Source organism: Podarcis erhardii (assembly GCF_964252035.2).
Source record: "Podarcis erhardii genome assembly, chromosome: 4".
In the NCBI taxonomy this organism is placed as follows: domain Eukaryota; kingdom Metazoa; phylum Chordata; class Lepidosauria; order Squamata; family Lacertidae; genus Podarcis; species Podarcis erhardii.
In genome coordinates, this window is record NC_138508.1 from 7,104,874 (window position 1) to 7,130,696 (window position 25,823).

General features: G+C 44.8%; 3 protein-coding genes across 3 annotated transcripts in view; all 3 read right to left on the reverse strand.

Moving 5' to 3' along the window:
* LOC309340933 (uncharacterized protein) overlaps positions 1-25,823 on the reverse strand; it is a 151,196-nt gene that overhangs the window by 109,700 nt on the left and 15,673 nt on the right. The window contains exon 5 of the mRNA XM_081860194.1: positions 7,667-7,793. Coding sequence (XP_081716320.1) covers positions 7,667-7,793 — 127 coding nt within the window. The remainder of the gene's footprint in view (positions 1-7,666; positions 7,794-25,823) is intronic.
* The window catches only part of LOC309341212 (uncharacterized protein), a 118,530-nt gene that overhangs the window by 3,052 nt on the left and 89,655 nt on the right, over positions 1-25,823 (reverse strand). Inside the window, exon 2 of the mRNA XM_081860763.1 lies at positions 23,660-25,305. Within this exon, the coding sequence (XP_081716889.1) occupies positions 23,975-25,159 (1,185 nt within the window). The 5' untranslated portion in view covers positions 25,160-25,305 and the 3' untranslated portion in view covers positions 23,660-23,974. The remainder of the gene's footprint in view (positions 1-23,659; positions 25,306-25,823) is intronic.
* On the reverse strand, positions 11,362-16,188 carry LOC309341262 (zinc finger and SCAN domain-containing protein 31-like). The gene is made up of 3 exons (XM_081860845.1): positions 16,095-16,188; positions 14,365-14,872; positions 11,362-11,719 (listed from the first exon to the last, which is right to left on the reverse strand). Exons 2-3 carry the CDS (start codon positions 14,779-14,781, stop codon positions 11,576-11,578), a joined length of 561 nt encoding a protein of 186 aa, XP_081716971.1. The 5' UTR covers positions 14,782-14,872; positions 16,095-16,188; the 3' UTR covers positions 11,362-11,575.

Genomic DNA, 25,823 nt, shown 5'->3' on the forward strand with positions numbered 1-25,823 from the left:
AGTCGACCGGATTTTCCCATCCACGGCCCTCCCAACTTCCATATAAATAACCAAACAGTCAAAACAAAATAAATTATGCTTATATACCCTTTGGATTACCAAACTCTATCCGCCCCCTTTCCCGGTTTTAGTCCCCAACAAATGATCATCAGTCTAATATACTGCTTAGCCTGGGGATCTCACGTCCGAGGCTCTCAAGTCCCCCTCAGTTCCTTTCTGCCGGCCTCTTTGACAGTCCTTGATGTTGAACCCCTTAAGATTGATGCTTGTGGGGTACTCCAAACCTGGCTTCATCTTCCTCCCAAGTCCAAAGGCTCCCCAAACTCCAACTTCCAAATTGGTCAAGTTTGTAATCCTTAGGTCTTCAGATCCCCACCTAAGGGGGTCTCTCAATTTTGCAGCTTCCAACTTAAACCAAACTTTCCACTTCAAACTTTTATTCTCCTTTATTGCCTTCATATCAGTCCCCAAATTGTAACTCTCCTTTGACATCTGCGAGGTTGCAACTTCTCCCTCCTTTTCTTCGGCATCATGTGTCTTTTTCTCCACAATCTCAAGGCTCTCAAATTTCCCTAACTGTTCAGTTAGAACTTCTTGCTTCAAATCTTTATCAGCTTCCACAATGTTATTTAATGTCAAGGCCAAAGTGTTCACACTTGTAGTCAAAACATCGGTTTGGTCTTGTAACTTTCCCAAGAGAACAAGTATTCTGTTAAGTTCAGTATGAGTTTTACTTCCTTCAGCCATTCTTGTGATGTCTCTACCCCCCACCAGGGGGATTTTTAGTTTAAATGCCTTTCCGTTTAAATCAAGTAAACAAATTAGTTTGTATCAAGAAATTGCAGCCAATATGTCCAGCAGAAGCGGCAGAAACAAAGTTCCCCTTTCCTTTCTTTTTGACAGCTAATTTGACAGCTGTCAAGTTCTTCGATACTTCCTCCACAGGCTGTCTCGCGGGACACCCCCGGGTTCGGGGGGGGGTAAAACTTTAGCTCCCAAAGTTACTTTTATCCTCCGGTAAGATTCTTTTAACGTCAAACCATGAAGGTTAAACACTTTTAGAAAAAAGAAGAGATTTTCTCGACCTTAAATAGCAAGCTCTTTGCTTTAAAATATTTACAAGGGGGGGGGGCGACTTCCTTTTTGACCCTTCCCTGCTCGTGCCTAATTCAGCAAAATTTCTTTAAATTTCAAATTCCCTATTAACTCACGGGTTCTTACTTTAAGTCCGAATGTTCCAAGGAAAAAGTCAGCGCTTCTCCGACAATGGCTTGCGGCTTCACTCCGCAGAAGGAGCAGTCTACTCACAGCACCGCGCCGTACCCCATCCCCGTTCCGGAGCCTTTAAAAAGGCTCCTTCGCAGTTTGGGGGGGCGCAAATGGTGCCCGCCGAGTCACCACGCTCACAGGCATCTGCGCCTGTGATTTTTAAGGGTCCCCGCGTCGCCGTCGCGGACAGGACCCAATCCTGCGGAGCCGATTCCCTCCGGAGCTCGGAGGGAATCCGCCATTAGTCGATGGCGCCAACCCGGAACATTTTACCACCTTCCTCACATAAATATCACAGAGGACTTTGGCAAAAGCCTTACTGAAATCGAGATGCACTATTTCAACAGCAGTTCCCTGATCAACAAAGTTTGTAACTCCATCCCCCCCCCCAAAAAAGAGGTTTCTCTGGCTTCACTTGTTTTTGAGAAAGCCATGCTTTCATCCTGTATATTTATATTGTAAAATCTTCAGATGAACGCAAATAAATTTTAAAAAGAATAAATGAGAATATTGACAAGCTGGAACATGTGCAAAGGAAGGAGATTCATGTCTTTATCTAATTTGGAAACCACACGACCCAGTGCTGCCGACTTGAATAAAATATTGATGGGGGGCCAGGTAAGGCCCGCCTTGCACAATCAATCACATGATGCATGCATGCCATTTGAATGGCAATGTCTATAAAGGCGGCAACTTTTTAAAAAAGTAATACTTTGAGCCCGTACTTCAATTTCCCAGCAGCTCCCCTTGCCCCAGAGACACTTCTAGCATTCCATCTCCTCTACCTGTGGCATTGTTCAGCAGTGGGGAAAGTGACCTGTTTGCCTTTCATTTGTTCTCCTATGTGTGTTGCCAGCAGAAGCCACAATTCTGTGGGTACTCTAGGTGTCGCAGAAAGCACCTAGAAGCTCCCTAAAGGTTGAAGTGCTGATCAAACTTCTGTTTTGCGCTCTATTAATTCCAGTTAGCAGTACTGGGGGTGGTTCAGATTCTGGGGCAGTGCTTTTGGCCAGCAGAGGGTGTCACAGGGCCAGCCTACTTTCCCTTTAAAGCAAACTTGGGTCTCCAGCTGTTTTTGGACTACGGCTCCCATCATCCCTAGCTAGCAGGACCAATAGGGAGGGATGATGGGAACTGTAGTCCAGGAGCTGCTGGGGACCCAAGTTTGGGAAAGCCTCTTTTAAAGAAACTTTTGCGTTTTGCCCGGAAAGATGGGACCTGTCCACGTTTGTATTTTATTGTATTTTGTTTTCCTCATGACATTTGTGAGTTAATTTTTTTATTTTTTAAGAGAAGGATAAAAGGTTGTGTTTTCTTTCGGGGGGGGACACCAAAAACTGGGGGGTGGCATCCTCAAATATTTTATTGGGGGATGGGTCAAAGACCCCTAGGCCTTTAAGGGTTGTAGCCTATTCCCTACACCCACAGGTCTCAGGATGGTTACAACATAAAAACACCACATAAAAACACAAAACATCACATGTTAAAAGGGCATTACATGTATTTTTAAAATTATTTATTAATGTTCTTATGTTACATCGGTAAACATGATCATGTTACATCACAAGGCTTATTTTACTATGATTTTCAACATGTATACAAAGTTGACATGCTAAAAAAAAAACAAGGACAAAAAATTATTCCAAAATCATATATGTACCAACACTTGGGACTTCCTGTCTATCCCGTTGTATATTCCTTTTTCACAAATGAATGTATTCTTATTATTGTATATTTTTTACATTTTTTTCTAATACATTCCTATATCAATATGTACCCTTGGTCTTATTTCTCATCTGTCTCTTTCCAATGTCAATTGAATGCTAGCATAGATAGCGAAACTTTACTGTATTTTTGAACATATATCTATCCCGTTTTTAAATAATTTTTTGTTTTGAAGTGCCTCTCAGGCTATTTGTCAACTGCACCATTTCAGCAAATTCTTGTAGCTTGTTATGCCAGTCCGTTTTTGTCTTCCTTCCACCCCTTTCCCACCTAAGTCTGAGCTGTGGCCGTTGCATATAAAAATACCTCTCTAAAGGCATTCGGGATGTCCCTGCCAACAATACGCAACAGAAATCCCTCTGGTCTTTTTAGAAAGGTTATTCCAAACACTTTTTTTAACTCATGATAAATTAAGGCCCATAATACTTTGATCTTCTAAAGCTTTGGATTCTAAAGCTGTATAATGGTTTTCCCCACCTTTGTATGGATTCTTTGATGGGAAGTGAGATTGTGGCTCTGACTGAAGCTCTTTCAACATTCCACATACTGATAAGGTTTATCCCCTGTGTGAATTCTTTGATGGGTAGTGAGATGGGAGCTCTGACTGAAGCTCTTTCCACATTCCACACACTGATAAGGTTTCTCCCCTGTATGAATCCTTTGATGGGTAGTGAGAGAGGAGGTATGAGTGAAGCTCTTTCCACATTCCACACACTGATAGGGTTTCAACCCTGTATGAATTTTTTGATGGGAAGTGAGAGAGAAGGTCTGACGGAAGCTCTTTCCACATTCCACACACTGATAGGGTTTCTCCCCTGTATGAATTCTTTGATGGGAAGTGAGATGGGAGCTCTGACGGAAGCTCTTTCCACATTCCACACACTGATAGGGTTTTGCCCCTGTATGAATTCTTTGATGGGAAGTGAGAGAGGAGCTATCAGTGAAGCTCTTTCCACATTCCACACACTGATAGGGTTTCTCCCCTGTATGAATTCTTTGATGGGAAATGAGAGAGGAGCTCTGAATGAAGCTCTTTTCACATTCTACACACTGATAGGGTTTCTCCCCTGTATGAATTCTTTGATGGGAAGTGAGATTGCGGCTGTTTCTGAAGCTCTTTCCACATTCCACACACTGATAGGGTTTTGCCCCTAAATGAATTCTTTGATGGGAAGTGAGAAAGGAGCTATCAGTGAAGCTCTTTCCACATTCCACACACTGATAGGGTTTCCCCACTGTATGAATTCTTTGATGGGAACTGAGATGGGAGCTCTGACTGAAGCTCTTTCCACATTCCACACACTGATAGGGTTTGGCCACTGTATGAATTCTTTTATGGGAAGTGAGATGGTGGCTGTGACTGAAGCTCTTTCCACATTCCACACATTGATAAGGTTTCTCCCCTGTATGAATTCTTTTATGGGAAGTGAGAGCAGAGCTCTGATTGAAGCTCTTTCCACATTCCACACACTGATAGGGTTTCTCACCTGTATGAATTCTTTGATGGGAAGTGAGATTGTGGCTGTGACTGAAGCTCTTTCCACATTCCACACACTGATAGGGTTTCAACCCTGTATGAATCCTTTGATGGGAGGTGAGAGAGGAGCTATCAGTGAAGCTCTTTCCACATTCCACACACTGATAGGGTTTCTCCCCTGTATGAATTCTTTGATGGGAAGTGAGATGGGAGCTCTGACTGAAGCTCTTTCCACATTCCACACACTGATAGGGTTTCTCCCCTGTATGAATTCTTTGATGGGAAGCAAGATTCTGGCTGTGACTGAAGCTTTTTCCACATTCCATGCACTGATAGAATTTATTTCCAATAAGAGTTTGTTGATGATAAGTGTAATGGGAGCTCTCACTGCAGCTTTCTCCACACTCCAAATTTTTACGTGGCTTCTCCTGTCTGGGGATTTTTTCACGGTCACCTTTGTTCTCAATTTCCAATTCATCAGAATCTGCAATGGAGACAAAAAGGGATTAGAGCCTCCGGAATAAATGGAGAAGAACTGAAGGGAGTTGTGTCATATGACAAAGACACATGAGAGCAGAAGCAGGAAACAGAGCTCAGATGACAGTTGCTCTACCCCTCCTCTCTGCCTTCCGCTGCTAACTCTCCTCTCCCTAGGCCTGCTTCTTCTCTGGCTGGCAGCACCTGAGCTTCGCTGCCAGTCGTCTCTTTGGTCAACCCAAGACTGACAGGAGCAAAAACAAAAACCTGAAGCTTCTCAGCTTCCCTAACAATTCTGAAGCTGACATTGAAGATGGCCTCCGAAGTTGAGACCAGCCCAATCTGGTGGTATGCGTTCAAGGGAAACGGGGGCATTTGGCAGGCCCCCAGCTGGCTCCAGCCCATCGGCTGGTAACCGAGCAAACTCCAGTCGGTGGAACAGCATCAAACAGCGACCTGCAGCTTAAGAACTCTTCAGAAGCAGGAGCATCCTCTAATCAGCAGAGGGTCTTTGCGACAGAAGGGTGGACAGAGGCATATGTAACATAACTTATATGCAGAATTCATCATGCGAAAGGCTGGGCTTGATGAATCCCAAGCCAAAATTAAGATTGCCGGAAGAAATATCAGATATGCAGATGACACAACTTTGAGGGCAGAAAGTGAGGAGGAATTAAAGAACCTTTTAATGAGGGTGAAAGAGGAGAGTGCAAAATATGGTCTGAAGCTCAACATCAAAAAAAGGAAGATCATGGCCACTGGGCCCATCACCTCCTGGCAAATAGAAGGGGAAGAAATGGAGGCAGTGAGAAATTTTATTTCCTTGGGCTGATCACTGCAGATGATGACAGCAGTCACGAAATTTAAAGACGCCTGCTTTTTGAGAGAAAAGCAATGACCAACTTAGATAGTATCTTTAAAAGCAGAGACATCACCTTGCCAACAAAGGTCCATATAGTTAAAGCTATATGGGAAAGTTGGAGGGCACAAGGAGAAGGGGACGACAGAGGATTAGATGGTTGGACAGTGTTCTCGAGGCTACGTGCATGAGTTTGAGCAAACTGCGGGAGACAGTGGAAGACAGAAGTGCCTGGCGTGCTCTGGTCCCTGGGATCACGAAGAGTCGGACACGACTAAGCGATTAAACAACAACAACAGTGGCCAAAACTGTGGAAGCCTTTTGGGGAAAAAGTGTATTTCAGAGGTTTGATGGCTCATAACCCCACTTCTTTTGGAGTAATATTATAAAGTTATTATCAGTGGGAAGATAATTTAATCAAGAATGCAATCCAAGAAAGTTTGTTCAATTATCTGTATTCTATCAAACATAATAGCCAAATAAGCAGAAAAAGGAAGCACAACATGCTTAGGTTGACTTTTGTCAGTGTGTTACGTGATTGCTAACAAGTTGGTTGGTTTTAAACGGCATTTCTGTGCGCTGCTCTGGTTCGCCGGAAGAGGATTGGTCATGCTGACCGCACGACCTGGAAGCTGTACGCCGGCTCACTTGGCCAATAAAGTGAGATGAGCGCCACAACCCAAGAGTGGTTCGCCACTGGACTTAGCAGTCAGGTGTCCCTTTAACTTTAAACGCACCCCAAATAAATAAATGAAATGCTTGAGCCCAAACTGAAGCGTTCCGCAGGAGATCTTTTCCCAGATACTGAAGCATATTTATTTATTTATTTCAACAGGATTCAGCTATGCAATCGACTAAAGAAACTTGTTAATCAGAAGCAACCCAGCAATAAAGCCCAATTAACAGAGGCAATAATTCAGCCTTGGTTTCACATTATTACAGCTGCAGAACTAAAAATTTGGTTCACTTCATGGGAAGGTGTTGTAAGGCCGTAATGAAAGCTTAAAGGTTACCAATGGTTACCAAAGGTTTCACATTTTTTCTTTATGACTGCTGCTCCAATAAATATTCCTTCATAAAAGTCATTGCATTACATTTTTCATTAAATGATATTTCCATTGCTATATAATTTTATGATATTACTCATTTTCCACAAAAGGTTTCCACAATTTTGGCCACTAGTATAAGTTCATTTTAAAATTAATGTTCTTTTTACATGGAATCAGATTATTATTATTTAAGTTTCATGATCATATTATTTATGTTTCATGATGATATATGTGTTGGAAGCCGCCCAGAGTGGGAGGTAGAAATAAAATTTTTTATTATTAGTATTACTACAGTGGTACCTCGATTTAAGAACTGTCCTGTTCCGGAAAAGATTAAGTTTGTAAACCGAGGTACCACTGTATTACTATTACTATCATCATCATCATCATCATCATCCTCATCACTGCTACTTCTACCTGAAATTCAATAAGCCTAGCTCTTCTTCTCTGGGATGGATTTTGTTTGGCCCAGTCATGGTATCCCCTCCATCTCCAATGTCCGTCGTCTCTTTGGTCAACCCAAGACCGACAGGAGCAAAAACAAAAACCTGAAGCTACTTATCTTTCCTAACAATTCTGAAGCTGACATTTAAGATTGCCTCAGAAGTTCAGACCAGCCCAATCCTGGTAGAAAAAGGAATAATTTGAGGAAGATTGTTCAAAGAAAAAACTGTAATTTACTCTTTATTGTGGGGGTGTCCCAGGTGTTATGGGGGCGCAGTTGAGCTTTGTGAAAATAGATGAGGTTGGTCCCATAGAGGTATTTTTTGAATTTCCAGGCAGATATGACGATCCCACAGGGAGCCTTACCAAGAGAGGCCACGATCCCACGATTCTCCTCCATGACGTCCTTATGCAGAGCTCTCTGGTCAGGATCCAGCAACGCCCACTCCTTGTCCGTGAAACGAACAGCAACATCTTCAAAGCACACTGGACCCTAAAAGAAAAAGGGAAATGTCCTCCTCTGAGACAGCAGAAATATGATCTGCTACACAATGCTCCGTTGTTTCTTTCCTTTTAATAATAATAATAATAATAATAATTTATTTATACCCCGCCCATCTGGCTGGGTTTCCCCAGCCAGGACTCTGGGCGGCTTCCAACAAAACACTAAAATACAATAAGCTATTAAACATTAAAAGCTTCCCTAAACAGGGCTGCCTTTAGATGTCTTCTAAAAGTTTGCTAGTTATTTTTCTCTTTGACATCTGGTGGGAGGTTGTTCCACAGGGCGGGTGCCACTACCGAGAAGGCCCTCTGCCTGGTTCCCTGTAACTTGGCTTCTCGCAGCGAGGGAACCGTCAGAAGGCCCTCGGCGCCGGACCTCAGTGTCTGGGCAGAACGATGGAGGTGGAGACGCTCCTTCACATATACTGGACCGAGGCCTTTTAGGGCTTTAAAGGTCAGCACCAACACTTTGAATTGTGCTCGGAAACGTACTGGGAGCCAGTGCAGGTCTTTCAAGACCAGTTTATATGGTCTCGACGGTCGCTCACAGTCACCAGTCTAGCTACCGCATTTTGGATTAGTTGTAGTTTCTGGGTCACCTTCAAAAGTAGCCTCACATAGAGCACATCACAGTAGTCCAAGCGAGAGATAACCAGAGCATGCACCACTCTGGTGAGACAGTCTGCGGGCAGGTAGGGTCTCAGCCTGCATAACAGATGGAGCTGATAAATAGCTGCCCTGGACACACAATTGACTTGTGCCTCCATGGACACTGTGAGTCCAGAATGACTCCCAGGCTGCGCACCTGGTCCTTCAGGGGCACAGTTACCCCATTCAGGACCAGTGAATCCTCCACACCTGCCCACCTCCTGTCCCCCAAAAACAGTACTTCTCTCTTATCAGGATTCAATCTCAATCTGTTAGCCGCCATCCATCCTCCAACAGCCTCCAGACACTCACATAGGACTTTCACCTCCTTCACTGGTTCCGATTTGAAAAAGAGGTACAGCTGGCTATCATCCGCATACTGATGAACACCCAGCCCAAACCCCCTGATGATCTCTCCCAGCGGCTGCATGTAGATGTTGAAAAGCATGGGGGAGAGGACAGAAACCTGAGGCACCCCACAAGTGAGAGTCCAGGGGTCTGAACGCTCATCCTCCACCACCACTTTCTGAACACGGCCCAGGAGGAAGGAGCAGAACCACTGTATGACAGTGCCCCCAGCTCCCATCCCCTCAAGACGGTCCAGAAGGATGTTATGATTGTTCAGAAACCACTCGCTCAATCACCTTGCCCAAGAATGGAAGATTTGAGACTGGGCGATAGTTAGCCATATTGGCAGCATCTAAAGATGGTTTTTTAATAAGCGGTTTGATAACCGCCTCTTTCAGTGGGTCTGGGAAGGCTCCCTCACAGAGAGAAGCATTCACGACCTCGCAAAGCCCATCGTCCAGCCCTTCCCGGCTAGCTTTTATAAGCCAGAATGGGCAAGGATCAAGGAGACAGGTGGTATTATAGTATTAATGGAAAATAAGGTTAAAATAAGTTAAGATAATTATATGACAGAAAATAGAGAAAGATGGAAAGGAATTGCTGAAACAATTAATAGAAGTGGAATACAAAAAGGGAGGTGAGAGGAGGTCGATGAAACAAGAATATGAGCAACTTTATGGGCAAAATCATTGCAGGAGATCATGTGGCCCATACTGGGCCCCGATGTAGCAGGTGGTTCCGCTAAATTGCAAACCACCTGAAATAGTCTCCTACTGCTGTTTTCTGCAGATGCAACAGAGGCGGCAAAGAAAGTCTTCTTCGCTGTCACTACCGCCACTTGGTAGGTTCGACATTGAGCTCTAACCCGTGTCTGGTCAGCTTCAGAATGAGTTATCCGTCACCGGCGCTCTAGCCATCTCAGCAATTGTTTTATTGCCCTCAGATCCATGGAAAACCACGGGGCTGAGTGGGCTCCATGCAATCGAAGAGGGCCCATCTGCTTCAGCCAATCAAGTCTCTGTTACACATGCCAGGTCAAGTCCTCCATCCATAATCAAGTCATGGATGGCAGTGGTTTTATGAATCAGTGACTTGGCATTGAACAGCAGCACCTTCAGGTCATGTGGGTATCGCTTGCTGATTCTAGTATCCGTCCAGTCAGGACCAGACCCAGAGGCAGGGATAGTCCTTAAACAATGACTAAACCTGCCTCCTCAGTAATGACATGGTCTGGTCTTAGCGTAACTCCTCCTCCTACCCGTGATCACTGAAATCGGTTGTCCCAGTGCATCCCCCCCCCCCCTTGGAACATGCCCCAGCTATTTTGTGGGCTGGGACCCACTCCCCGGCAGCCCTGACCCCTCCCCTTAAGAACAAAATAAAACCCTTATTTAAAAAAATCTAATTCCCGAACCCAACCAAACATCCATGCCACCCCCCACAAAAAAAAGGAATCAAAAGGGAAAAAAGAAAATTTTAAAAACATTTTAAAAAGAACATTGCGCCACTCCGAGTCCTCCTGGCCAGTAGCAGCAGCAGCAGCAACCATCCTTATGAGGCCTGTCAGGCCCCGCCCTGGGCCAGGTGGTGAGTGGCAGGAGCGGGGCCCTCAGGCACTCACGCAGGGGAGTTGTTTCAAGAGGATTGCTTTGCTGCACATTTTATTTATGGATGCATATTTTATTCTAAGTTTTAATTATGGGTGTTCATCTTTGTGCAAATAGGTGGTACTCCACCTTGTGTTGTCCAAGTCATTCTGCCTACGCAAACATTCCAGTTTCCCCAATGGAAGGGTCCACCTTCTCCTTCTGAGCTGTTCTGGGGAGTTCCCTCCCAATGCCCTAGAGCCAAATTCCAGGGGTTCATGGGAGCATGGAGAGGGGGAGGAATGGGGGGCAGGCCCCATTTTGCAGCCGATGGGGCTGGTTAGGTGAATCCAGGCCACTATTTGTTCTCATTTGTCCACTGCTTAAAAACCAATCTGAGCATTCAGTGATCAATCTAGAAATAAAATAAGCCTGTTTTGGATGGCCATCTGTCTTGGATAATCTAGCAGAGATTCCTGCATTGCAGGGGGTCTCCTGGCTCTGAGAGACGAGCATGGAGGGTGGCTTCTGGGAAAAGGAGAGGGAAACAATCTTCCTTATCCTGACTCACCTCTGCCTCCCGACCTTCCTCTCCCACTCGCCTCCTTCCTCTTCTGCCTCTGATTCTGCACTGCATTCTGCCACAGAGTCTCCCAGCTCACAAAGCCCTGTTTCCCCTTCAGCTTCTGACACCTCCTCTTCCCAGGCTTCTCCCTCTTCCCCCTCTGACCACCAATCCTTCTTCTACCTCCATTTCTTGGGCTCTCAGCCATCTTCCTTCCTGGTTCCCCAGCTGTATCCTCCCACCATTCCTCTGTGCCCAACCAGTCCATGACATTGCTCCATCCCTCGGCCTCTGTCCCCACAAGGCAGCTTCCCCTGACCTGATCTGGTTCCACAGCCGCTGCTTCCCTTCTGCCCTCATGAAAAGGTGGATCAGGAGGTCTTGCCGGCATCCTTCTGCCACCTGCAAGAGAAAAAAGGTAAGCAGGACCCCAGTAGTGCCTGCTTCTTTCACAGGTGAAACAGGGCATCTCTAACTGCAGATGGGCTTTTGAGAAAGACTTACCTGCTGAGAGCATTTGAATGTTTGTGCCCATTTAATATGTTTGTTGTGCAGAAATACATCTCCCCTCCTCTGGACCCTTGTTCCCAACTGTCTCCCCCCAAAACAAGATGAAAAGAACCCTCAGATGAGTTGGAAAACCAACAGAATGAGACCAAACGGAGAAAAACCACCTTCCTCCTTACCCAGTGGCCTCTCTCTGGTGTCCAAGGGAGGCCTCTCTGCCTCACAGGAATCCAGGTCCATTTCTGCAAAGAGATCCTTTCCCTGAAAAAGAAACAAGGATTCAAAACAGAGAATGGTGAGAAATGTAGGAAAGAGAATAACAAAGACTTGAAGGGTGTGAGATCTCATTCCATGGATGCTTTCCCAGAAAATGGATGGGTCATCAGCAGACCATTATGGGATGTTCTCCTGTTTGGAGCCCCCTGGGAGTATCCAAAGGAAAGTCTCTCTCTAAAAACCAAGCGGGCTTTCTCCCAGGCGGACATTTGTCTGACAATACAAGGAACATAATAAATATTTTGGAGAAACTACAAGTGAACATTAACACTAAAGCTGTTCTTATATTTGTGGACGTGGAGAAAGCTTTCGACAATATTTCCTGGAGCTTTATGAAGAAAAATTTACAAGGGGTGGGGGTTGGTCAGGGGTTTGAGAATGGTATAGGTGCAATTTATTCAGAACAAAAGGCTAAGTTAATTGTGAACAACGTAGTTACAGAAGAATTTAAGATAGAGAAAGGAACACGACAAGGTTGCCCAATTTCCCCATTGCTTTTTATATCTGTTCTGGAGGTTCTGTTAAAAATAATTAGAAGAGACCAATTGGTTAAAGGTATACAAGTTGGAGCAAAACAGTACAAATTGAAAGCGTTTGCTGATGATCTGGTACTGACATTACAGGAACCAGAGTCCAGTACTAAGAGAGTACTGGAACTAATTCAAGAATTTGGCCAGGTAGCAGGTTTTAAATTGAACAAAATGAAAACCAAAGTGCTAGAGAAAAATCTAACAGAGATCGAGAAAGAGAGGTTCCAGAAAGAGACAGGATTAACACTGGTTAAAAAAGTGAAATATTTAGGGGTGAATTTGACAGCTGAAAATGTGAACTTATTTAAGGACAATTATGAAAAATGTTGGTCGGAAGTGAAAAAGGATTTAGAAATATGGTCAAATTTGAAATTATCAATGCTGGGCCGAATCACTGCTATAAAGATGAATGTATTGCCTAGAATGTTGTTTTTGTTTCAAACACTGCAAGTTATAGATAAGATGGAGTGTTTCAAGAAGTGGCAGAGAGATATCTCAAAATTTGTCTGGCAGGGCAAGAAACCTCAAATAAAATTTAAGATTTTAACTGATGCTAAAGAAAGAGGTGGATTTGCCCTGCCGGACCTTTAACTATATTATGAAGCAGCGGCGCTTTGCTGGCTGAAAGAATGGCTACTTCTTGAGAATACTGATATTTTGGATTTGGAAGGTTTTAACAACGTATTCGGATGGCATGTGTATTTGTGGTATGATAAGGTCAAAGCACATAAAGCATTTAAGAATCATATTGTCAGAAAATCTCTTTTTAATGTCTGTATAAGATTTAAGGATTTATTGGAAAATAAAACCCCAAGGCGGCTGTCTCCAATGGAAGCGAAAGCTCAGAAAAAACTCAATATGGAGGCCAGTTGGCCGAAATATTGGGAAATTTTGGAACAAGAAGGAGATAAACTGAAATTACAGAGCTTTGAAAAGTTAAAGAATAAAGTGCATGATTGGCTTCATTATTATCAAATAATGGAGGCTTATAATTTGGACAAAAAAATTGGCTTTCAGATGGAAAAATCAAAACTGGAAACACAGCTACTAGACTCCAAAAGTAAGAATTTGTCAAAAATGTATAACTTGCTGCTGAAATGGAATACTCAGGATGAGACGGTGAAATCAGCTATGATAAAATGGGCACAAGATGTTGGACATAACATTATGATGGCTGACTGGGAACAGTTATGGACCACTGGTATTAAATTTATGGCTTGTAATGCCTTAAGAGAGAATATAATGAAAATGATATATAGGTGGTACATGACACCAGTCAAGCTTGCAAAAATTTATCACTTGTCTGATAATAAATGTTGGAAATGTAAAGAGTCGGAAGGTACATTCTTTCACCTTTGGTGGACATGCCCAAAGATCAAGGCCTTCTGGGAAATGATCTATAATGAAATTAAAAAGGTATTTAAGTATACCTTTCTGAAGAAACCAGAGGCCTTCCTCCTGGGCATGGTCGGCCAATTGGTGCCAAAGAAGGATAGAACTTTCTTTATGTATGCTACAACAGCAGCAAGAATACTCATCGCAAAATATTGGAAGACACAAAATCTACTCACCCGGGAAGAATGGCAGATGAAGGTGATGGACTACATGGAAATGGCGGAAATGACCGGCAGAATTCGAGACCAGGGAGAAGAGTTGGTGGAAGAAGATTGGAAGAAATTTAAAGACTATTTACAGAAACATAGTAAAATTAAGGAAGTTTAGAAAGAGACTGGAATTAAATAATCTGACTTTTGCATAAATATTTTAAAGAATATATGTTCAATAAATTATTGACGGAAAGCAGGAAAGGTTAAATTACCTTGTTTTAATAAAATATGGATAAAAATTTGGGAAAGATGGAAAGGATTTGCTGAAATAACAAATTGAAGCAGAATACAAAAAGGGAGGTGTGAGGAGGTCAAAGAAACAAGCTAATGAAAGTTATACTATAGAAGGTTTAAACTAATTTTGTGTATTTTTTATTGTTTGATTGTTTATTTTCTGTATTTGTGTTGTTTTGTTGTTATTGTTGATGTTATATTGTCAAAACTTTAATAAATATTACTTTAAAAAAACAAAACAAAGGAAAGTCTCTCTCACCTGCTTTCTCTGTTCCTGCTTTCTCTCCTCTGCCTGACTCAGGAGGAAACCTTCGGCCAGGGCCACCGCCTGGGAACAGGTCTCCGCTCCGCATTCCCTCACCCAGCTCTCCATCTCCAGGGGAAGGACAGCCAGGAACTGCTCCAAGATCACCAGGTCCAGCATCTCAGCTTTCGTGTGCCTTTCCGGCTTCAGCCACTGATGGTCAAGGTGGTAGAGTCGGCTGCAAACTTCTCGGGGTCCTTTGGCCTCCTGGCAGCAGAACTGCCTCACCTGCTGGCTCTGCACCTCTGAGCGGAGGGTGTCCTCCTCACCCAGGATCTTCTGCACTGGGTTTCCCCAGAATCCCCCAGTGCTCCCAGTTTGGCTGGCATGGCCTCTTCCTGCTTCAGGGCCAACTGAGTCTTGCTCATCCATCTGTGCTCTCAGGAAGCCTCTGAGAGATCGGAAGGAACCCTTTGGTCTTCTGCCAAGTTCTGTCCGTCTAAATGAGAAGCTCTAGCAAATCCTACAAAGCAAATACATTGTTCTGTTACAGAATTTGTAGGACAGGGGAAAAAATGGTTCCCTGAGGAAGCATGGATGAGTCTTGCTGGGAACCAGGTCAGGATTGCACCGCATCCCAAACCATAAGATATCTTTTTGAAAAGAAAGAGGAGGAGGAAGAGGAGAAGAAATAAGTCTCTAGGCTTCAAGCAATGCAGAATGTGTAGGCAACGGAAGGGATTTCTGTCAGATTAATCAACCTGGTTTCTGCTGCCTTCCAGTCAATGCATGAAGTCAGAACCGAATGACAAGGGATTCATTTGTATCTTGTGATAAATGGATGCTTGGCTCTAGTGGGAGTCCTCACCTGGGGGTCCTCTGGAGTTGCTCCCCAGCCCCAGCCCCACCCTAACCCCACCTCCACTCCCTGCTTCTGTCTCCTTTTCTGCAATCTCTGCCGCTGTCCAGACAGATTCGTGGGGTGAGATCTCTTTTTCTCTCTTCTGAGGGCCAGGAATGTATCTGGCCAACCCCCAGAGGGCCAAGTGGGTGGGGCCAAAGACATCTCCCTTGATTTTTTGATTTTTTTGTTGTTCTATTAGCTTAACACAAACTGGTTTGCAATGCAGCAACCAGACCATGGCCTGGGATCACTCTCTTTATTCCTGGCCTCTCTTTCCTACTTTTCCTTCCTTTCTCCCCGTTGTTTTTTTTTTGGGGGGGGGGGACTAGTCCACCTCCTCCACCAGCTTTGGAAAACCATTTGCACATGTTTCCTCCGCTGTGCAATGAGACTGAGCGATGTCACACAGAGTTAAAGTCCCAGGGACTTCTTTGTTTTAAAAAGGGAGATTTCGTGGGAGTCAGGGATCCTCTGATCTGCAGGAAGGAGAGCGTGGCAGATCTGGCCCCTCCCTGGCAGGACCCTCTCCTCCTCCCTGACTTGGGGTCCCCCCCCCCTGCAGGAGCAGATCCGGCCCCCCAGGCACCCTCCCCTGCTGCAGCCCTGGGACAGCCACCGTCTCCCCACTGCACCCTCTGGGGGGAGAGAGAGGAGACTCACCCATAGCTGGCAACCTTCCCTTTTTTGCGGGAAATTCCCTTATTGCAGCGCCGTTTCCCGCTGCTATCCTGGATTCTTAGATGTCCCGTAGACTGTCCCCGGGATCAGGCTGCTGATCCCTTATTTTTGAGGCTGCTGATCCCTTATTTTCACATCTGAAAGTTGACAGCTATGGACTCACCAGATCCCAGGAGGGGGCTGGGATTCGGCCCTTGCAGGAGAGACACCAAAGTAACACCCCCCCTTCCTTGCAGGAAAGGACTGGGGAGGGAGGGGCCTTGGCTGTAGAGGACCTGGCCCCCCCTTGCTTCCTGGCCTCTCTAGGAAGGCAGCTCACTTCCCTTTAACCCTTGCCAAGCCGAGTCCCTCCAGCTCAGCCCTCTCTCGCTTGGCAGAACCTCAGATTCTTATTATTTTTTATGCATTTAGGGGGGCACTGCCCCCCTGGCTCCGCCCATGCCCAGATATCCTTTTGGGGGTGAGGCTCTTGGCTGGACTCTGAGCATCTCCCTCCCTTGGCCAGAAACCAGAGGAAGAGCTTGCAGGGAAAAGGGCTTTGCAGGAGGCAAGGAAGCTCCTCCTGGAATTCCGGAGGGGAGAGAGAGGAGGGGATCCCAGGGTCATCTAGTCCAACCCCCAGCAATGCAGGAATCTCAGCTCAAGCATCCATGGCAGATGGCCGTCCGATCTCTGCTTAGAAACCTCCAAGGAAGGCGAGTCCCCCACCTCCCAAGGGAGACCTTTCTCCTGCCCAACTGCTCTTAGATGTCCCTCAAGGCAGCGGGTCCTGAGTTCTAGCCCTGCTGAAACAATCGCACTGGCTGCCAAGGAGGAACCCAGCGAAGTTCAAAATAAATAAATCCTATTCTCATCATAAATGAGTAATACTTTCTCATGCATGCTTTTTATGTTAATATACAAAAGTATGCCATTTCCCTTTCCAGAAATGCTTAATTGCTAATTCAAAGGACTGAAAATGGATGGTTGTTGTTATGATGTTTAGGGAAGCTTTTAATATTTAATGGACTATTGTATTTTAATATTTTTTTGGAAGCTTCCCAGAGTGGCTGGGAAACCCAGGCAGATGGGTCGGGTATAAGTTTGTTGTTGTTGTTGTTGTTACTACTACTACTACTCCTCCTATTGACCAGGTGAGTGTTCTCCTTTCGAAAGAGGCATGTGGAATCTCCAGGGTTGCTAATAGCATAACGTTGAAAGGCTAGGGAAATATGGGGAGCATCTGCTTGGCATGCAGAATGTCCCAGGGTCAACCCCTGACATCTCCTGCAAGGGCTGGACGAAATCCCTGCCTGAAACTCTGGGGAGCTGCTGCCAGTCAGTGTAGGCCAGGGGTCCTCAAACTATGTCCTGTGGCCTGAATCCAGCCCGTCAGGGTCGTGAATCTGGCCTGCACGGTCATTTCTGAGGCAGAAAGCATCTCACCATCCTCTCAGTCCTTGCGTCACACTGAGGTAAACACCACAGGTGTGGTGGCGGGTCTACCAATGAAAGGCCAGGTGTTTTCACCTGGGAACGGGGAAATGTTGTCTTTTGGCTGGTTGCTGCAGGTTGGTGGAGGAAGGCAGACATGGGTCGGTTTCATTACGTAGATGTTTATTTTAAAGGTGGGAGAAGGAAGTACAGTATAGTCCTATTTCTGTGCGTGGAGTAGCGGTCTTTCCACTCATGTGGTTTACATGCTCTGAAAGTTGGGATCTGTTTTGAGGAGGGTGGAGTGGAACTGGATATTGACCATCTTCTTAGCCTGGGGCAGGGGTCAGCAACCTGTTTCAGCCATGGGCCGGTCCACCGTCCCTCAGAACATGTAGGGGGGCAGACTATATTTTTGGGGGGGGGGCTGAACGAATTCCTATGCCCCACAAATAACCCAGAGAGGCATTTTAAATAAAAGGGCACATTCTACTCATGTAAAAACACGCTGATTCCTGAATTGTCCGCAGGCCGGATTGAGAAGATTGGGCCACATCTGGCCCCCAGGACTTAGTTTGCCTACCCCTGGCCTGGGGGGCCACATTCTGGTTGAAGGGGGCCAGGATTGGCCCCCAAGGCCTGGGGTGTCCCTCCTCCCCTGCAATAGGAATTTGGAATCAGGAGAAAACTCTTGGAATAGCCTTGCCAGGAGCTCAGAGACGGACTCACCTGTCTAGTAACAATCTGTGTGGTTTTGATAATATCTTTGTATTGTTTAATATTATTTTTTTAAAAAAACAACAACCCGCTGTTGTTCTGTCAAGTCCATTTATTTTTTGTCTGGAAAAAAATGTTTAGCTGGTTATCTATCTTTTTTACTTTTGTTTTCCTTTTATATTTTTCTTTTTTGTATTTTTAGCATATAATAACAGTCGTAATTATATGGAAATGTGATAATAATATTGAAATGAATAAAATGCTTAACACGCCAAGATTTTTATTGTTTGCGGCTTCCCAAGAAAACTCAAGGAGATTCTCTCCTTTTTGGCTTTTACCTCTTACCTTTATAACTGTGTCTTTATGTCCCAAAAGTCCTGCCCCACCCTCCCGCTTACAGGATATCCCTTCTTATCCCTTCTACAGATGTTTTCCACCCAAAGATGGAAAACCCTCAGCCCAATTCCTCGTGACCACAAGACTATTTATTACCTGCAGCAGCAACAACAAAAGACACCAGAGTGGCCACAGCTATCTCTTTCCAAAGGATATAGACTGACAGGGAGGGGGCTGACAAAGGGGGGAAAGTTGAACTGCAAGCACATTCTCTTACCTCTTAAACCTCAAGACTCGGTGCCCCAGGATTGAAAAGACATGTAAAAGATCACGATTGCCTCAAGATATGCAACTGAGATTTCATTAGTATGTTGTGTGTTATTATGTAGGAATGCTGTGTCTGACAGTATGTTATTTTCACAAAGGGGGGATTCAATTTTTGTGTATAATTGTTTTTATGTTCAATGTATAGTGTCTTATTGCCTGCACCCCAATGGAGGATTCTCATGCATTTTAAGCTTTCTAATAGATCAGACTATTGAGGAGTCCAGTATTGAGATTAGATCAATTTATGACCACATTTCCTTGTTCCACCTGGCACTCTGCAGTGTGCCAACCTTCTCTATCCATTTTTAAATGGTTTCAAATTCACTTCGCCAAGACAAAGCTTCAGGAGCCATTAAACAGCAGATACATGAAGGTGTATATGCTTTGACTTAGCAGGAATGGTCCCTTATAGAGTTAAAATGACTAATTTCAACAACTGCCCTTTTTAGAATGGTTTTTCACAGACATAAAAGACAGAGTCGGTTTTGTCCTCCCAGACTTTAAATTATATTATGAAGCTGCATGCCTGATATGGATTAGGGACTGGGTGAAATTGGAAAAGCAAGAAGCATTAGAATTGGAAGGACATGACAATAGATTTGGCTGGCACGCATATTTATGGCATGGCAAAGGGAAGGTACATAAAAGTTTTTATAACCATATAATTTTGAAATCACTAATGAGTGTATGAGAGAGATATAAAGATTTGTAAGAACAGCAACCCCCTTGGTGGCTTTCACCACATGAAGCTTTACTGCTCAAACCTCTTGGAAAGAAAGGAAAGTGGCTTACCTATGCTGACTTGTTAAAGGATCAAGAAGGAAAATGGAAATGAAGAGATTACGAGGAAATAAAAGACCATTTTCAGAGTTGGTTACAAGAAGACAATAAGAAATGATTTCGCTACACAAGATCTAGATTTCAAAAGTCATAGAAGGGAAAGGGAAGTTGCTGAAAGGTGCATTCTGCTAGAATGGGAAACAAAAGATGAAGAGGTGAAATCAGTCATGATTAAATGGGCACAAGATATAGGTCATAATATAATGTGGGAAGGGAGGTTTTCTTTCTGGGGGGAGGGGAAAATGGGGGGAATGAGGATGATGTGTTTTTTATAAATTGCTGTTGAAATTCCTAATAAAAAATATTCAAAAAAAAAAAGTTGAGAACCATGGGGCTATATAAATTCTAATTGGAATCAGTTTGAATTGGGCAAGTGTATCCAGGCTGCAATTATCTTTTTGGTCCCTTAGGAACTGTGGAGTTAGGCTCTGCGATCCAGAGCCTGTGGAGTCCGATACTCTTACGCTGCGACTCAGCTTCCTGGACTTGTAGCAGAGAAACACAGCTTTGTGCATGTGTGTGTAAGCATGCAGAAAACAGCATCTAAACACAGCCACTTTCTAATCTAAGCAGCTTTATTTATGTACAGAAGCAAAAATAAATCATCCGTTCTGGGAGCGGCAGATATCGCTACTCCTTTCGTCTTGGTCAGAAAACGAAAGCAGAAAGACAAATAAGAGATCCCGGATGTAGGGATCTCCACCCCTCAGTGGGCACAACACAAGACTCTGAGCTGTTTTAACCCTGTAAGCTCTGATTCTCCTCACACCCCCTCTTGTCCTGCACTGCTGGGGCTCGTAAGCATCAACACTTACCCCCAAAACAACCCTGCACAGAATTCACTGTGCCTCTGGAAACTCAAAGGTTTAGTAAACCCATCTGCCAGATTCTGCTGGCTTGGACAGTACTTCAGCATCACCAAGCCTGACTGGACATTCCGACACACATTTTGGAAACGTATGTCCAAATGTTTGGTTCTGGCCTTAAACTGCCCCGACTCTGCCAACTTCAGACAGGGTTGATTATCCTCCCAAACAGTGACGGGCAAACAACAATCCCCGCAGATTTCTTGGACCAAATACGTGTAAAACTCTAGTTCTCTGCAAAGCTCTGACAATGAACTGAATTCAGCTTTAGTAGAGGAAAGCGCAATGAGACTCTGCTTTTGGTACTTCCACCCAACTAGAGAAGAAGAGAAGAGTAGAAGAAGAGTTTGGATTTGATATCCCGCCTTTCACTCCCTTTAAGGAATCTCAAAGCAGCTAACATTCTCCTTTCCCTTCCTCCCCCACAACAAACACTCTGTGAGGTGAGTGGGGCTGAGAGACTTCAAAGAAGTGTGACTGGCCCAAGGTCACCCAGCCGCTGCATGTGGAGGAGCGGAGACGTGAACCCGGTTCCCCAGATTACGAGTCCACTGTTCTTAAACACCACACTAGAGTGTCCCCAAACTTTATTCCCATCCCAGGCACAGACTTCCTGTCTTCCAGATTCGCCCAGTCGCTATCAGTTCAGAACGTAAGCTTGGTTTCACCCTTAGCCGACAGTTTGAGACAGAAATCTTTGGTATCCTGCAGGTAACCCAGCATCCTCTTGATACCATTCCAGGCACTCACACTTGGCCTTGTAGCTTCCCTGCTGAGCAGACTGGTAGCAAATGCTAGCGTATGTCTGGTCTGCTCCACTGGGAGAGATACAGCAAACTACCCAGAGCTGACTGAAAGATCTCAGTGTTTTCGAACTCGGCACATTCCCCTAGCTGACTGTCTTTCATGTAGCTTGTCTCCATGGGTGTACTGACCCCTGCACATTCAGACATTCTGAACTTCTCAAGCAACTGCTCAATCTGGCCTTTCTGAGCAAGAAGCTTCCATCCTGGGACCTATCTATCTGGACGCCTAGATAAACTTTCACTGGATCTAGGTTTTTGAGTTGGAAATGTTTTCCAAGCTCTGTGGCAAACCCTTGAACCTCTTTCCCTGTCTTTGACACATAGATTGTATCATCCACAAAAATCAAGACCACCTCTTGTGACTCTCCTGACCCTTTCAGGTACAGGCAGCTATCAGCAAGACTTCTCTTGAAACCCATGCTCTCTAAGGCTTCATTCAGACACAAGTTCCAGTTCCTGGCCGATTGCTTCAGACCGTAAATGGACTTATGAAGCTTCCACACTGCATCTGGCCTATTGAGCCCTGGAGGAGGATGCATATACAGATCCTCCTGGAGGTCTGAGTTCAAATAGGCTACATCCACATCAAAGTGATGCACCTGATGACCTTTCTGTGCAGCAATGGCTAAGAGCATGCACAGACTTTTACTTCTGGAAGTAGGAGCATACACCTCAGTGTAAGACAGCAGTTCCACTGCGTAAACCCTCTGGCTACCAGCCTAGCCTTGTACTGCGGTTCTCCAGTTGCTGTGGGTTTAAGACGGTAAACCCGGTGGCTGCTCACAGCCTGCTTGCCTGTTGGCAGCGTCGTGATGGAGAACACACCCAGAGACTCCATTGAGTTCATTTCCTTCTGCATTGCCTCTTGCCACTTCCTGGCTTCTTCTTCAGGCAACTTCTGAACTTCCTCAATACTCTCTGGTTCACACTGAGCCACACCAATCCACACGCTAGAGACCTCAAACCTTTCAGGTGGTTCTCCTTTAGTAGTGTGAGCTGAACACCTCAGCACAACCTCAGGTACCCCCTCTGACCCACTAGGGCCAACTAGTGTGTCCTTGCTCTCCCCTCTGACTTACTGCACATTCTGGATTTCTCAACTGGACTTGTGGGTGAGGAGGAGCACTCTTTGGCTCTAGCTTAACAGCTTTAGGAGATGCCCTTTCCTGTTCCTGCTCTGGGTTGGGACTCTGAGCCTCAGCAGCAGAATCAGATTCTACCTTTCCTTCATCAGCAGAGTCAAGCAGACTCTCTGAAAGAATGTCTGGATTCCCATGTATGCATTTCCACCCACTCTGCTCACAGAACTCAGCACTCCTGCTGACTAGAATCCTAGACTGATTGCCTTCTGGATAGGCAAATCTCCACCACTTGGTCCCTGGCTCATACCCACAAAGGATCATTCTCTGGGACCTAGGGCCACCCTTTCTGTGTTTGGCACAAGGACCCAAGCCTCACATCCAAACACACGGAAGAAATGCACCTTCATTCCAGGTATTTGTCACATACCTTCATCTTGCACCCCTCAGTGCACCCTGGGACCTTCTTCACGTACCCCCAGTTGATATGTGACATTCTCCGGTGCCAAACGCCATGATGGCACCCATCATGAATAGGAAGGTTACCACACTGTGCTTGTGCATCCTCAGTGGGACCTTTACGTGCAATAGGCGATTCTAGCACAAACAGCCTGTCTTTGCACTCAACACTGACCAGTTGTCGCCCACCTCTGGAAATAGAATAAACATTATTTTCAAAACACACTTTGAACCCAACATGGACAAGAGAGGAAACAGAAAGCAAACAGCACTGCATCTCTGGAACAACATAGGCCTCAATCTCCGCCTGTAAAAAGGAACAATAAACAGAGCCAGACATAGCGCTTGGAACCATCTGCAAGAGTTACACTTCTTTCAGTTTTCACAGCCTTGCAGTTCCACAAAAAACCACTAGATAGCGATGACATCACGTGGTGACTGGCCCCACTGACAATCACCCAGCTCAGCCCGTGGCCCTGGTCGCAGCTTTTCACTGTTGCCATAGCAGCAGCCAAATGATACTGTGACGACATGTCTCTGCCAGTTTCCTTGAGACCTTTTGAGGCTTCCCACACTTGGCAGCTCCTGTTATCTGGTTGCCAAAGAAAACAGCCTTGGAGACATCCTGTGGCTCCACTGGACAATTCCGGACCGGGTGGAATTCAGAGCTGCATCGGGAAGAAAAAGCTTTCAGTCTCCTCCCTTCTCGCTTCACCCCCACTCTTGGGTGCAGCACAGCCTGGGCCTGCTCACCCTCCAGCTTTCTGCCTGTAATGCCTATAATGGCAGCAACTTTTTAAAAAAGTAATATTTTGAGCTCGTAGTTCAATTTCCCAGCAGCTCCCCTTGCCTGGGAGAACACTTCTAGCATTCCATCTTCTCTACCTGTGGCATTGTTCAGCAGTGGGGAAAGTGACCTCTTCACACCGGATATCCATTTGGTATGGCCCTTTCCAGGTTTTTGCCTGCTCATTGTGTTTGTCTTTCATTTGTTCTCCTATGTGTGTTGCCAGTAGAAGCCACAATTCTGTGGGTACTCTAGGTGGTGCAGAAAGTTGGCAGCTATTCCCTACACCCACAGGTCTCAGGATGGTTACAACATAAAAATAAAAATAAAAACACAAAACACCACATTTTAAAAGGGCATTAAATGTCAATCAGCCAAAGGCCTGGTTAAAAAAGTGTGGATTTGCCTGGCTCCTAAATCTGTACAATGGTTTTTCTAACCTTTGTATGGATTCTTTGATGGGAAGTAAGATTGGCCCTCTGACTGAAGCTCTTTCCACATTCCACACACTGATATGGTTTCTCCCCTGTATGAATTCTTTGATGTGAAGTGAGATTGTGGCTGTGACTGAAGCTCTTTCCACATTCCACACACTGATATGGTTTCTCCCCTGTATGAATTCTTTGATGGGAAGTGAGTTTGGAGTTCTGAGTGAAGCTCGTTCCACATTCCACACACTGATAGGGTTTCTCCCCTGTATGAATTCTCTGATGCTTAGTGAGATAGGAGCTCTGAGTGAAGCTTTTTCCACATTCCACACACTGATGGGGTTTCTCGCCTGTATGAATTCTCTGATGCTTAGTGAGATAGGAGCTCTGAGTGAAGCTCTTTCCGCATTCCACACACTGATAGGGTTTCTCCCCTGTATGAATTCTTCGATGGGAAGTGAGAGAGGAGCTTTCAGGGAAGCTCTTTCCACATTCCACACACAGATAGGGTTTCTCCCCTGTATGAATTCTTCGATGGGAAGTGAGAGAGGAGCTTTCAGGGAAGCTCTTTCCACATTCCACACACAGATAGGGTTTCTCCCCTGTATGAATTCTTTGATGGTAAGTGAGACCGGAGCTGTGACTGAAGCTCTTTCCGCATTCCACACACTGATAGGGTTTCTCCCCTGTATGAATTCTTTGATGGTAAGTGAGACCGGAGATCTGACTGAAGCTCTTTCCGCATTCCACACACTGATAGGGTTTCTCCCCTGTATGAATTCTCTTATGGGAAGTGAGATCGTGGCTCATTCTGAAGCTCTTTCCGCATTCCACACACAGATAGGGTTTCTCCCCTGTATGAATTCTTCGATGGGAAGTGAGATCGGAGCTCTTCCTGAAGCTCTTTCCACATTCCGCACACTGATAGGGTTTCTCCCCTGTATGAATTCTTCGATGTGAAGTGAGAGAGGAGCTCTGAATGAAGCTCTTTCCACATTCCACACACTGATAGGGTTTTTCCCCTGTATGAATTCTTCGATGGGAAGTGAGATGGGAGATCCAACTGAAGCTCTTTCCACATTCCACACACTGATAGAGTTTCTCCCCTGTGTGAATTCTTCGATGGGAAGTGAGAGAGGAGCTCTGGCTGAAGGTTTTTCCACATTCCATGCGCTGATAGAGTTTATTTCCAATGAGATTTTGTTGATGGGAAGTGGAATTGGAGCTCTGATTGCAGCTTTCTCCACACTCTAAATTTTTCTCTCTGGGGATTTTATCGTGGTCACCTTTGTTCTCAATTTTCGATTCATCACAATCTGCAATGGAGACAAAAAGGGATTAGAGCCTCAGGAACAAATGGAGAAGTACTGAAGGGAGTTGGGTGTGTGTTCATTACCTGTGTTGTTTGTCATTAACCATCATATTTATTATTATGTTCTGATGAGTTGTTGAATGTTGGTTTGTTTGATATACAGTAGTGGTCAAAATTGTGGAAGATTTTTGGAAAAAAGTGTATTTCAGAGTTTTGATGGCTTATAACACCACTTCATTTGGAGTAATATCATAAAATAATATACCAATGGAAAGATAATTTAATGAAGACTGCAATTCAACAAAGGTTGTTCAATTACCCATATTCTATCAAATGTTATAGTCAAATAACCAGAAAAAGGAAGCACAACTTGCTTAGGTTGACTTTTGTCAGTGTGTTATGTGATTGCTATCAAGTTTTTTTTTTTTTTGTTCTTTCATTTAGTGAGGTTGTAAAACATAATAAAATTATAGAAATGATACAAAGAGTTGACTGGTCACCCAGAAAGCAATGTAAAATTGT